The sequence below is a fragment of the Nematolebias whitei genome, chromosome 4 (assembly GCF_014905685.2).
Source record: "Nematolebias whitei isolate Nwh7 chromosome 4, NemWhi1, whole genome shotgun sequence".
NCBI lineage: Eukaryota > Metazoa > Chordata > Actinopteri > Cyprinodontiformes > Rivulidae > Nematolebias > Nematolebias whitei.
The window spans coordinates 50,126,091-50,140,056 of record NC_056501.1 but is presented as its reverse complement, the minus strand read 5'-3'; the positions used below and the strand labels follow the sequence as shown (position 1 = coordinate 50,140,056).

General features: G+C 44.7%; 2 protein-coding genes across 2 annotated transcripts in view; one reads left to right on the top strand and one right to left on the bottom strand.

The window, feature by feature from the left end:
- pabir2 (PABIR family member 2) overlaps positions 1 to 3,023 on the top strand; it is a 30,140-nt gene extending 27,117 nt beyond the window's left edge. Inside the window, exon 11 of the mRNA XM_037676024.1 lies at positions 2,461 to 3,023. Coding sequence (XP_037531952.1) covers positions 2,461 to 2,605 — 145 coding nt within the window. The 3' untranslated portion in view covers positions 2,606 to 3,023. The remainder of the gene's footprint in view (positions 1 to 2,460) is intronic.
- Positions 3,024 to 9,347: 6,324 nt separating this feature from the next.
- mospd1 (motile sperm domain containing 1) lies at positions 9,348 to 12,297 on the bottom strand. Its single transcript, XM_037676023.1, has 5 exons — positions 12,135 to 12,297; positions 11,973 to 12,048; positions 10,610 to 10,842; positions 9,562 to 9,723; positions 9,348 to 9,472 (listed from the first exon to the last, which is right to left on the bottom strand). The coding sequence occupies exons 1-5, from the start codon at positions 12,286 to 12,288 to the stop codon at positions 9,441 to 9,443; spliced, it is 657 nt and encodes a 218-aa protein (XP_037531951.1). The 5' UTR covers positions 12,289 to 12,297; the 3' UTR covers positions 9,348 to 9,440.
- Positions 12,298 to 13,966: the final 1,669 nt, after the last annotated feature.

The following is a 13,966-nucleotide window of genomic DNA, read 5'->3' as shown; positions in this document are numbered from 1 at the left end:
TTCTGACAGGGTTAGAGCGGAAAGGTCGATGCAGTGGTTTGTGATCGTGTCGTTGGGAGGGAACAACATGACTTCAGACTTTTTTTCATTGAAACTCAAGAAGTTTAAATCCATCCAGTCCCTGATGTCAGCCAGGCCTCTCAGAGCACGTGCTGCCAATGACTTTCAGCTACTTCCACACTTGGTTTGAGCTCTGTCTGTTAAAATAACTCGGGTATAGCTATTTTTATATTAGCTAAGGTTGGTTAGCTGTGGCATCCATCTTGAATCCAGATGTTGCAAACAAAGAACACATTAAATTAAATGATGTCCACCTTCAATGATGGTGGATGTTAATACAGAACATGTGGACAGTATTCACACTTTATGTTAAAGCCTTTTCCCTCCTCCTTGAGTCTCCACCTCATGGTGTGGAGGAGTTCGTGCCCCTGAATGATCCTGGAGCTGTGCTGTGGGGGCCATTGTAATTAATTGGACATTAGAGGAACAGGTTTATTAAATGTTTTTTAAAAAAGCTTAAAACGTGCTTATAGTTTTATAGTAATTGTAGACCGTGACCTGTTTAATAATTATTTATCCTTGACAACCTGGTCTGTTCTAAACTATTTTTCTTGCCTGTTGCTAAATGATAAATGAGGACAATTTATTTTTTGGCCTTATCTCAGTGTGTTTGCATGTGCAGGTGTATATGTCTAATATTTCACGAACCACTCACCCAAATTAACAAAACTCTCAAAGTAATCATTGTACGCACATGTGCACCTCTGTGCGTGCATGTTGTGTGCATAACTTCAAACATAAGTGAAACACTGACGTCCATTTTGGTGTGAAAAAGGTTCTTTCAAAAATTGGGCTGCCACGTCAAAATCTAAGATGTCTGCCACCGTATATGTATTTAAACCTTGTGACTTGGACAACTTGGAAAATAAGCAACATGGCGGTGACTTGTATTTTGATGTGAGGCTTCATGTTGGTGTAGAAAAGCTCACCGTCAGGTTTCCACATTCAAATCCACTATGGCTGCCACCATGTTTATATGTAAACCGATCGTCCCCGTCATTGGAACACGCTGCTTTCTAGTTTTTGTTTGCCTTAAATGTATAGTTTCTACGGACGCACGATATTATCAGCATGGTATCCGTATCGACTGATGGTAGCGATAAAGTTAAATATCGGCCATTCCATCAAAGTAACTCACCGATATAAAAGGCTTCTGTTTCAAGTTAATTCTTAATTTAAGTGACTGTAAAGTGTATCTATTAATGCACCGTTACTTATTGAGCAGGTGGAGTTTAGTGAAAATGTACAAATGTGCACCGAGTGTTGTCGTTGTGTTGGAGAGTAAATGTCAAGAATACATTTGACATTAAACATAATCCAAGTTGAAGTGTTGCGTCATGTTCAGATCCATTTTTGGAATCTGCATTTGGCAGCGGGCCACACTGACGAAGACCATGATGAAGAAGAATGTAGTAGTTTGATTCCACAGCAGACAAACACGTGTAGTCTCTGTGAGTAGGTGTAGGGGGGAAATATCGGGACTGGTATCGGATATCGACCTAAACTCCAATATCGTGCATCTCTAATGGTTTCCTCAAATAACTGGCGTGAGTGAAGATGACTGTGGTGGTCGAGGCCACTGGTGGTGCACTGGTGGTGCACTGGTGGTGCACCGGTTGTACACTGGTGGTGCACCGGTGGTACACTGGTGGTACACTGGTGGTACACCGGTGGTGCACTGGTGGTGCACCGGTGGTGCACTGGTGGTGCACCGGTGGTGCACCGGTTGTACACTGGTGGTGCACCGGTGGTACACTGGTGGTGCACCGGTGGTACACTGGTGGTGCACCGGTGGTGCACCGGTGGTGCACTGGTGGTACACCGGTGGTGCACCGGTGGTGCACTGGTGGTACACTGGTGGTACACTGGTGGTACACTGGTGGTACACTGGTAATGCACTGGTGGTGCAGCACCGGTGGTGCACCGGTGGTGCACCGGTGGTGCACTGGTGGTGCACCGGTGGTACACTGGTGGTGCACTGGTGGTGCACTGGTGGTGCACTGGTGGTCTTCAGAAGTGAAGACCTCTCTGACTCTGCAGCCGGCCAGTTTTCTACTGCAGTACTTAAAATGTAAAGAAATTACTTTATTGACAATGATTTTGCTGATTTACTTATTTATTGCAAATTATATGGTAATGAATTACGTATGTTTAGTGGTTATTTATATCATAACTAATACGCATATTCAGATGAAAAACTTTAGTGAACTAGTGTATTTTGGGAGCGGTCATGGCTTTGAGCACAGATGCAGAAGTACTTTATGCACCAGCTTCACTGTCCAACCCAAAACATTATAAACTGAATATTTAGAAAACAGTAACTTCATATGTTTGTAGTTCTTGGAAATTGAAAGAAGTGAATATCATAAACGGCTCCTGATGTTTGTCTCTCCTCTTCAGTCACTCTCCAGATTTACTCGACGGCAGCCTCAGCAGCGCCTGCTCGTCCACCGACTCCCCCAGCAAAATGGAAGGCGTGTCACCTTCATCCTCCAGCAACTCGCCCTTCGCCTCGCTTCAGGATTTGTCTCCAAAGCGAACATGAGCTGGAGAGACTTGAACCCGCAGGAAAAACCAGTTCCTTAAACTTGTAGTTTACGTGGAGTTCCTGATGTCGGCCTCTGAACCACTGTTTTCACCGAGGGTCTGGAAATGTTTGGGCGAGGAGCCCTCATGCCCCGGCCTCGTGTGAGCAAACCCGACTAAAGACACTGTGAGCACCGGCTGCTAGTCGGCCATCTTGGATGGTGCTTGGCTGCTGTGTGATGGTTGTGTGGGACACTGAGCACTGGACAGACTGTTGTGTACATTTTCCTGTTTCCATGCTGGAAAGCTTCTTTGTATGTTTGCAGATTTTTGTAAGAAAATATTTAACTTATTTTATTTCTCCCTGCTTGGTTTGTAAATATGTACATACACCCCGATGTCGTATAGTTTTACATTTATGAGTGAGGTGAATGTAGGCGCAGAGGTCCACTAAAGCAGAGGACGATACTTCTGAGGTACAACTTCCTGTGTGACTGCAAGAAGCCTGGGATGTTCCTCTGGTTTAGACTGTGAGCTGTGGTTCGTTTTCCTCAGATGTTCCATGACTTGCTGCTCCTGCAACGATCCCTCGAGTGGCCCAAGCAGGAAACCCTGGATGAAACGAGTCATTCCTGGTTCCACACTAAAGTATCCTGTGGTTCTGTCAGAAGAGGTTCTGTAGATGTGAAAAGTAAAACGGTTACTTGTTTCTTCTAACAAAGTGGTATTTATAAAAATTTATGAAAAATGTGTATATATCTATAACTGGATGGTGATCGGTGTCTATTTCCAGTGAGACTAAATAATTAGAGTTAATCCGGACGGATTCAGCTGAAAGGAGCGGGTGAAAGCGCAGCATCCCAGTAAGAGTTCAGCTGCTCTGGTTGCACAGGATGCTGCTGCTGCTGCTGCTGCCGAGTCTCCAGCAGCAGACCAATCAAACTTGTTCTCTTGAGGAGGAACAAATGAAACCAGCCGGCACTGTGACGTTTGATCCTACAGCTCCCACCCTCTGTGTTCGAGCCCCCCGCAGTCCTACACGTCTGTACAAAAAGAAAAGATTGTAAATCATTTTATGGAAGTGTTCCCTTTAATTTAAAAGACCAGTTTGCATTTGCTGTATTGAATGTTTCTTTTTAGTTTAAGGCCACGGCTGAAGCAGCTGCTGTCGGTGGTTTTGTTGTTGCAACAGTTTTACTGAGTGTTCAGGGCATGAACTTGACGTGTTGCTGTACCGTGTCCGTTACATGTGCAACCGGCCAACTCTTCGCCTGATGCTCGTGATGTTTGTCAGCGGACATCGGGGCTGAATAAATTATTAGGCTTGTGTGGCAGGCGGGCAGTGTTTTTACCTGTTTGTCTGTTAGCAAAATAGCATATGTCAGATTTTATTTTGAAACTCTGAAGGAAACTAGATAAATGTAATTTCCTGTGAAAATGCAGTGTGAGTGCTTATTGCTGAAAACTGCTAAAGCTGAAAATATGCTGAGCATGTTTTATGGCTAAATGGTTGGGGTTTAATTTGAGCAGCTATTATTTACTGAAAGGAAAACCAAACGGAAAGCAGTAGAAAACGCCTTTATGTGCAGAAAAAGCTGAATTCAGCAGAAAGAAGCTGAAAAAGAACAAAAAGCTGACGTCAACAGAAAGGAGTGGTTTGGAGGATTAAGAGCTTCATTTATTTAAAATATGGCCGAAAAAGCTGTAACAACGTTTTAGACATTTAGCTAAATTTGGTGTAGCTGGAAACTGAACCATCTTCTGTAAGCAGAAGACAAAATTCAGAAAGACCCAAAGCTCAACCCTCTGGAGGCCCGTCGACCCACAGAGGGTTGGACTGAAAATAACCGAATGGGATTTTGAGATGTTTAAAATGCCGTGGAACATTAAACCTAAGAGCACATTTTAACTTTGAGTTGCTTAACATTTCAAAACTTTCATACAACCACCTCAGTTTATGGATCAAAATCTAAGTATTTTATCCCCCCCCCCAGGGTTTCTCTCACTTCAAAGTTTTTATTTGAAACTCCACAGTGTAAACTCTCGTGACTTCCACCGTACCAGAGCTGTGAAAGATCGTAACATTTTCTTACACCCCATCACATCAAGCTTTATACACATTAGTTTTGGTTCAGTTTCTACTTTTTCAATTTAATGAAAGTGCGCTGTAGGCTGACTCCTCCCCCTGTGCTGCAGAAAAGGGGGAATCACCATGGCAACTAGCCACTCATCAGATTCTGAGTCAAAGGATCTTATAAAATATAAACACTGCAGATTGTTCTTATGTTACTCAATCATGGCTGCCCCCATACATTTGGTATGTTTTTAAGACATGTTGCCATTATTACAACTTTTCCGTTATCGACAGCTGACGTCACGATCACAGTTTACTGTTCGTCTCTCACTGGTTGAGAAAACTTCATGCATCAGTAGTAGGGACTCAAAAGTTGTAGAAAATGACTTGTTAGTGTAAGAAATCAAGAGACCGGCTGTTGTGGTTGTGGGGCATGTTTGTGGAAGTCAGATTGTCTCGTCGCTCCTCAGATTGAACAAATCCTTTGGATGAAGGAAGAAACATCTCAGCAAAATAGAAACCATCCACATGACCAGACTGAATGTTGTTGGATTTGTACCTGGATTACTGAGCATGAACTTTGGTGTTTTGAACCACTTTGGCATGACAGTCTCAGAGGATTTGACGGGGGAGCAGGCGGGCCCCCGAGGCCATCTTAGCACCAGCAAACAGTTTTTTTCCACTATGGAGTATGTGGTTTGTGGGAATTAGTTTTGTTTGGTGTCTCCTTGGGCAGCACGGTGGCGCAACTGGTAGAGCTGCTGCCTCTCAGCGAGCAGGTCCCTGGTTCAAACCCCGGTTCAGGGATCTTTCTGGGTGGAGTTTGCATGTTCTCTCCGTGCATGCGTGGGTTTTCTCCGGGTGCTCCTGTTTCCTCCCACAGACCAAAAACATGCATGTTAGGCTGATTGGTAACTCTAAATTGTCCCTAAGTGAGAGAGAGAGAGAGAGTGAATGGTTGTTTGTCTCGTTTGTCTCTGTGTGTCCCTGTGATGGACTGGAGACTTGTCCAGGGTATGCCCCGCCCCTCGCACAGTGATTGCTGGACATGGGCACCGGCGACCCCCGTGACCCAAAATGGAATAAGCGGGTAAAGATAACGAATGGATGGATGATGTTTCCTCAGATAGAAGAAATCCTTTGGATGAAGGATGAAACGTCTCAGCAAAAAATATATGTCCAGATGACGTGACTGAACATTGTTGGACTGCTTGTATTCCTGAAAATACAGGTGCTGGTCATAAAATAAGAATATCATGAAAAAGTTGATTTATTTCAGTAATTCCATTCAAAAAGTGAAACTTGTAAATTATATTCATTCATTAAACACAGACTGATATATTTCAAATGTTTATTTCTTTTAATGTTGATGATTATAACTGACAACTAATGAAAACCACAAATTCAGTATCTCAGAAAATTAGAATATTGTGAAAAGCTTCAACATTGAAGACACCTGGTGCCACAGTCTAATCTGCTAATTAACTCAAAACACCTGCAAATACCTTTAAATGGTCTCAGTCTAGTTCTGTAGCTACACAATCATGGGGAAGACTGCTGACTGGACAGTTGTCCAAAAGATGACCACTGACACCTTGCACAAGGACGGCAACACAGAAAAGGTCATTGGTAAAGAGGCTGGCTGTTCATAGAGTTCTGTGTCCAAGCACATTCATAGAGAGGTGAAGGGAAGGAAACGATGTGGTAGGAAAAAAGTGTACAAGCAACAGAGATAACTGCACCCTGGAGAGGATTGTGAAACAAAACCCATTCCCATCCCAAAATGTGGGGGAGATTCACAAAGACTGGACTGCAGCTGGAGTCAGTGCTTCAAGAACCACCACACACAGACGTATGCAAGACATTGGTTTCAGCTGTTGCATTCCATGTGTCAAGCCACTCTTGAACAAGAGACAGTGTCAGAAGCATCTCTCCTGGGACTGCTGCTGAGTGGTCCAAAGTTAAGTTCTCTGATGAAAGTAATTTTGCATTTTCTTTGGAAATCAAGGTCCCAGAGTCTGGAGGAAGAGAGGAGAGGCACAGAATCCACGTTGCTTGAGGTCCAGTGTCAAGTTTCCACAGTCAGTGATGGTTTGGGGTGCCATGTCATCTGCTGGTGTTGGTCCACTGTGTTTGAGGTCTACAATCAACGCAGACGTCTACCAGGAAGTTTTAGAGACTTCATGTTTCCTGCTGATGACCAACTTTAAGGAGATGCAGATTTCATTTTCCAACAGGACTTGGCACCTGCACACAGTGCCAAAGCTACCAGTACCTGGTTTAAGGACCATGGTATCCCTGTTCTCAATTGGCCAGAAAACTCGTCTGACCTTAACCCCATAGAAAATGTATGTAATATTGTGAAGAGGAAGATGTGATACACCAGAGCCAACAATTCAGAAGAGCTGAAGGCCACGATCAGAACAACCTGGGCAGAGACACAGACTGATCCACTCCATGCCACACCACATTGATGCAGTAACCCAGGCAAAAGTAGCAACAACTAAGTATTGATGCTGAACATGTTCATACTGTTCATGTTCATACTTTTCATGTTCATACTTTTCAGTTGGCCAACATTTCTAAAAATCCTTTTTTTTAATTGGTCTTAAGTAAAATAATTTTCTGAGATACTGAATTTGGGGTTTTCAGTTATAATCATCAACATTAAAAGAAAAACATTTGAAATATATCAGTCTGTGTGTAATGAATGGATAGAATATACAAGTTTCACTTTTTTAATGGAATTACTGAAATAAATCAACTTTTCATGATATTTTTCATTCAATCTTTATTTAGACAGATGAGTCACATTGAGCCTAGAAGACTCATTTACAAGTGAGATCTGTTTAGACAGACAAAAAGTAGTGAAGCTGGACACATGTAGGAATTGGGAGTCCATAATTATGGTTTGGATATGCATATGAGAGGTTCAGAAGCAGTTTCACAGACAGACAGAGCAGGAAAGGGAGGGGAAAAGCATCCAACCTCGACAAGAGCAAGTGGTGAAGTATATTCTAATTTTATGACCAGCACCTGTAGTGTCAGATTCTGTCACATTTTAAATCATGTGGGATCAGATCAGCTGAGTGAAGCCGACACCACCCACGTGAAAAACTCCAGCAAATAGAAGGAGTGGTTAGTGCTCCGTCAGCTTGACGGATGGGAGGGGGGATGGTGACGTGATCGGCCAAAATTACAACTTCTAATATGTCATAAACAAAAGCTGCACAAATGACTGTTTTCACGGCACAAACGAAACACTAAAAAAGTAGACCAGTTTGGTTTGGAGCAAGATGGGGGGATGGTGACCTGCTGGATGACCTGAAAAATAATTTTTAGTATCTCAGAAACCAAAGCAGCACAAACAGATTACTAAGCACTCGTTCCATTTGCTGGAAGTTTTCATGTGGGTGGGGTGTCCGCTTCCCTCACATTTACGCCAAAAGGTCCACGACGAGCGTGTCATACGCCACGCACGCGCATCAAGTCCAACACGAGCGTACGCTCCACGCGCACACTGAACCTCCCATGCACGCACACTTCAGTGACCATGAGCGCATTGAACGTCCCACGAGCAGTGAGCACGATGAGTTTCAGCCGTCTGTGCTCAGTGTTCAGGTAAGCTGCTCGCTCGGTGATACTCCTGCGTGCTCGTGTGAAACCGTGCAGAAAAAAGCACAGAAATGTTAACCTTCATATGATTGTACACTTTTCTACCCCCGCCCCGTGACCCTTGTTGGTGTAACTCAGTGCTGTTCTTGTGCAAAATTCAGAACAGCACTGAGTTATGCCCTTTAATGGTACAGCACAGTTCAACTCGACTCGGCACGATCTTTTCCAGTAGTAACGGTTCGTGGAACCGGTCCCCTTTTAGATACTGAAGCCAGCACCAACAAGGGTCATGGTTTTGTTTTGGACCAAACCCTACTTGCAGATATTTTACAGTACAGCTGTATTAAGACTTACAGTCTGGATGAGGCACTTTGAGCGGCTGTGGCTGAGTGGTTAGAGCAGTCGTCCTCCAATGGAAGAGTTGGTTCAATTCCACCAGCTGTCACATGTTGAAATGTCCCTGGGCAAGACACTGAACCCCTTGGTGCCTCTGATGTGCGTCCCATCAGTGTCTGAATGTGATGTGAAGCTCTGATTAGTCTCTTTACAATGAGTTGTTCACATCTTTGCTGTATGAATGTGTGTTGGAGGTAAATGAGGCACAGATTGTTGTAAAGAGCTTTGAGGAGCTTCATTAAATAGAAAGGTGTTCTATAAGTACCGTCCATTTACTAATATTCCATCAAAGTTTAGTGAAGATCTGAGTTTTGTGACGTGGAAAAGGTTTGTTGGAAGAAGAAACAGAAAGCCATCGTTCAGTCTGCTTTATGAAAGCTTTCAGAGAACATCATTATAATGACGGTTACAGGTGAATACCAGGACGGTGTTTGAATGGCTGCATGTTGACTGTTCCTTCGTGCCTGACTCGAACACACTCTGTCACATCAAGGTGAATGAAATACAGACAACGTGAAGCTAGTCGACGCCGACCGGCCCCGAGTTTCCTCAGAGACGTCCTCCGACCTGCAGCACAAACCGCAGGCAACAAAACACCTGTGTGAAACTGAAGGTTTTACTAAAACAAAGGTGGAAATATCAGAGGACTCTCAGGTGGCTTGTGACCCCCCCCGGCCGTCAGTTCTACTCGTGGAAGCATGAAGTAGTGCCTCTGGTTCGACGACGTTCTTCATCCTTCAGGGTTGATCCTCCTTCAGCTCAGAGAACTTCATGTACGTAGGATGACCATGGTGAGAAGACCTAGAAGCACAACAAACGGCTGCTTGTTGAGACGTTTCTTCACAAACGGACCGGACACGCACCGGTTAGTGCGGTGTTCTTCCACTTACCCAGAACATAAGCAGCTACCAGTTTCTTGTTAACACTTAAGTGGAGGTAGACAGGCACAGTGGATTCCTGCTCCCCCAGCGTGGGGAGCATCAGGGCAGCCATGCACACGAGTCCCAGCAGCACCGTGAGCAGACTGGGTCCTCCTGCGGCCGGACGGCTCTCTGTGACCCCCCCCACACAGACACACCTTGCAATCAGACCAATAACTGAACAGAAACAGATCTCATGAACATGGATGCTGTTGAAACTCAGAAATTAATCACTCGTTCACTTTTGGAGTCCGCCCCATTCAAGATGGCCGTCACATCAAAACGGCCACAGCTGTCAGTTTGACAGATGCTGAGCTGAAGTTTGGGGAGTAGTAGCTGAGCATCATCCACAAAACATGCTCCGAGTGCTAGCGGGTATGGTTTTAACTCCCATTAACTAAAGGAGACAACTCCGTCTGTTAGCGAAATATCTCGAATCGCAGGATGGACTTGAATGAAAATTTGAAAAAGATGTACGTCCACAACTAATTAATGTTAAAGTCACGATGTCCAGCACAGCTGATCAACCTTAGCAAACACAGAAATGACTAAATTGTTGCTTAAGACGTATATTGAGCTAAAGTTTGACTTGGTAGTAGCCGAACGTCTTCGTCAACACGCACTCGAGCACCTTCAGGCCCGTCAACGTGGCTGCGTAAGATCACCTACAAGGTTTGATCACACGTTTCTCAGCATTTTTTATAACCTTCTGTAAAACTCTGGCATGAACTCGGGCGAGTGATCAGCAGTCCTTTAGCTGTTTTAAGCAACAGTAATGGTATTTTAGCTGTTATTTTTTTACACTTTTGAAAAGAGAAAAGGAGCAACATGCTGAAGTTTGAACACCAACAGATTTCAGCTCTTGCACCGTGACCTGAGGTCTCAGGATACAAGTCAAACAACCATTAGTGGTTTTATTTGACCCACTGGTCCAGAGCTGGAGCCCCCCACGTGTCTCCACAAACAACAAGCAGAATGTGGTGGCGCCATCTAGTGGTGACGTCACTAACCCTCCTACCTGTCTGAAATGCAGTCTGCTCGAAGAACTCGCTGTCGGCCAGCTGCTCTTTAGTTCTGCGCTCCTCGTCCTGGAGTCGAGAGCTGGACGGCTCCTGCGAGGCCGACGGGCGAAGCGTGGCCGTCACCTCTTTACGACCCAGAGCTTTCCGCTGGCTCTGCTCCGACACTTGCAGCCGGAACTTGTCGTACACGCCATAATGGCAGGCCCGCACGTCCCTGTGTCGGATAACTCTGTGTGGACACGGAAAGTGAAAACTGTAAAGATACTTTGTTCAACATCCATCAAATCCATCCATAGATCTTCCAACAAAATCCTCCACAAAGTTGAACTTAAAGATGTGAGGAAAAGAAAATGCACCCCGTCAGCGTTGAGGTTTTACTGCAGGATGTAATTAAAGTGATCTGGTCTTGCCCAGGGTTAACAGTGATGATGTCAGCAGCTCCTTCAGCAGCGCTCCGTTACACTTCATCAGTCTGGGCCCACTCTTCTTTACAACAGTGCTTTAGTTCTTTGCAGATCCTTCCTGGTCCCATAACAGCATTTTAACACGTTTGAGGTCTGGACTTTAGCTGAGCCATTACAACACCTTGATTCTTCGGCTGTTCTGCTGCATCATGACCCAGTTCAGTCCAGACCTCAACCATCAGAGATGGTCTCACCTTTCACTCAAAAACTGTCTAGAGGTCAGGGTCGGGTCCTGCAGCTGCAATCATGATCCCTCCACCACCGTGCTGACAGCACGCTGTGCTTGTGCTGATATGATGCAAACATGATGCTCTTTGTTCTTGTTTGTGCAAAATACATTAACAAAAACAAAACTAATAAAAAACATTAAATAAGAGGAAAAATAAATGAATCTAGAAGTACTGAGGACTGTCAAATAAGAAATTATAGTCATGTACATTTGGTAACAAGTACTTCAAGTCAAACTAGATGTACAATAAAACTACAAAGAGTTACTGGACTAAAAAAGTAAACAAATAAAATAAAACCAAGAATCCAGTGAAGTCAACCAGAACAGGTAAGTCTTGAGTTTCTTCTGAAAACATCAGTTGTCCTCAGGCCGTGAGGGCTGTCAGAAGAAAAGGACTGGAGGTCCAGTCGGACTCGGAGGACGTGAGGCGTCAGAAGTTAGACGACGACTAAAACCAGAAATGACCTTCAAACCAAGAAAAGAACCGTAACATCACCGGTAAACAAGCCGCGCCAGAGACTCCTCTCTGTGGGACGTCATTAGAAAAGCTCAGATCGTCTTCATTTTGTCCTGATATGTAAAACCCAAAGAACTGCGCGGGGGGGGGGGGGGGGCAGGCTATTCCCACGACTGTCAATAGAATGAACAAGCTCAACAAACACTTACATGTCAACACAACACTGTGGCTTGACGGCTCCGGTGGAATCAACCACGGAGTATTTGCCTGGCGCCGTGCACAGCACTGACAGGAGAAGAAGCAGTTACACAAGGACGTCAATAATCTTGAACGTTTTATTACAAAATACAATGAGACCTCTGCTGCCTGACCTTTGAACTTGAGGGCGAACTCATAGGGGTTGTAGAGGGTGAGCACCTGCTTGTGAGACGCCTGCTCGTCGGCGTAGAAGACGAGCTCCGTGGGGAACACGAACACAGGAAGGCTTCCTTCCACCAGCTCAGGCTGTCGGTGCTGCTGCTGCATTGGCTCCAGCTGACCTCCGACCCCCGCCCGTCCACACTCGGCCTGAGCCCCTCACGCTCCTCTCTGGTGACTGTCGAGTCACAAAAACTCCCCCCAGCTGCAGACGGCACCTCTCAGCTCCTCAGGTCCATGACACTTCACTGTGTGAAGACAAGTAGAACAAGAAACACTTGGACACTTTTGTTTTTACATTTCAATGTGTTTTTACTAGAGACGCACCGATCAAATATTGGTATTGGCATCGATACAGAGGTCAGGAAAAAACAAAACAAGCTTGATCAGGTATCGGTAGAGACGCACCGATCAAATATTAGTATCGGTATGAAATAGTTCTTGATGGGGTACTGCGACAATAAGGACAGGAGCCGATTGCTCTTTATTTTAAACATCTGACAACCAACTGGTGCCGCCACTGTTTTTCCTCTTATTATTTATTTCACATTATTTTAGAATTCCTGAACCGTTTGAAAGGTTTGTTGAAGTTTATGTTTTCCTGTTTGATCAAAGTTGTCAACCTATTGTTTTTGTCAGTTTCAGTATGTTTATTATTATTTATTTTACATTGGATGTCCTACCTGCACGGACGGAACAAACTAAAGTCGTCATGTTTGGGCGTGTCTGACCAAGCTTGGGAAGCTCTCGGTGTGTTGAGTGCTGCACTGCTGCAGAGTGTTCAGGTTTTCAGTCCATTTGTAACTCAAATGTTTTAGCTAATTCAGTGTGTGTCTGTCTGTTATCATATCCCTACTGTGAAGCATGGGGGTGGAAGCATCATGGTTTGGGGGTGTTTTTCTGCACATGGACAGGACGACTGCACTCGAGATTTTGGGGAACAACCTCCTTCCCTCAGAGCATTGAAGATGGGTCATGGCTGAGTCTTCCAACATGACAATGACCTGAAGCTCACAGCCAGGAGAACCAAGGAGTGGCTCTGTAAGAAGCAGATCAAGGTTCTGGAGTGGACCAGCCAGTCTCCAGACCTAAACCCTGTAGAAAATCTTTGGAGGGAGCTCAAACTCCATGTTTCTCAGTGACAGCCCAGAAACCTGGTGATCTAGAGAAGATCTGTGGAGGACTGGACCAGAATCTCTGCTGCAGTGAACCTGGTGAAGAACTACAGGAAACCTTTGACCTCTGTCACTGCAAACAAAGACGACTGGTCCAAATATTAACATTGATTTCACAGGTGTTCAAATACTTATTTGCAGCAATAACACACAAATAAATTATTAAACAATCAAACGTTGTGATTTTTTCTTTAGATTATGTCTCACAGTGGACATGCACCCAAGATGAACATTTCAGACCCCGTATATATCAGTGTTTCCCCTAGTTAGCTTGCCATGGCGGGGTGCTCATCTCATCCATGATTTGTGCTGATGGGGGGACGGAGACATGTCTGAGCGCAGCTTGTCCCAACAGTTTTTGAGCGGGGGCGGTCAACATGAGGGAAGAGGCAATACGAGTGCTGCCTTGGGCTTTTTAGCTAGAGAGCCTGTATTTTGCACCGCTACCTTAGTGATAGGTCAGAGCTGGGTGGGGGTGGCAAGTTCAGCTTGGTAGGCGGGGTGCTCAGTTCTGTTGACGGGGTGGGGCACCCCGCTTGTATAATGGTAGGGGAAACACTGCAGATATATATATATATATATATATATATATATATATATATATATATATA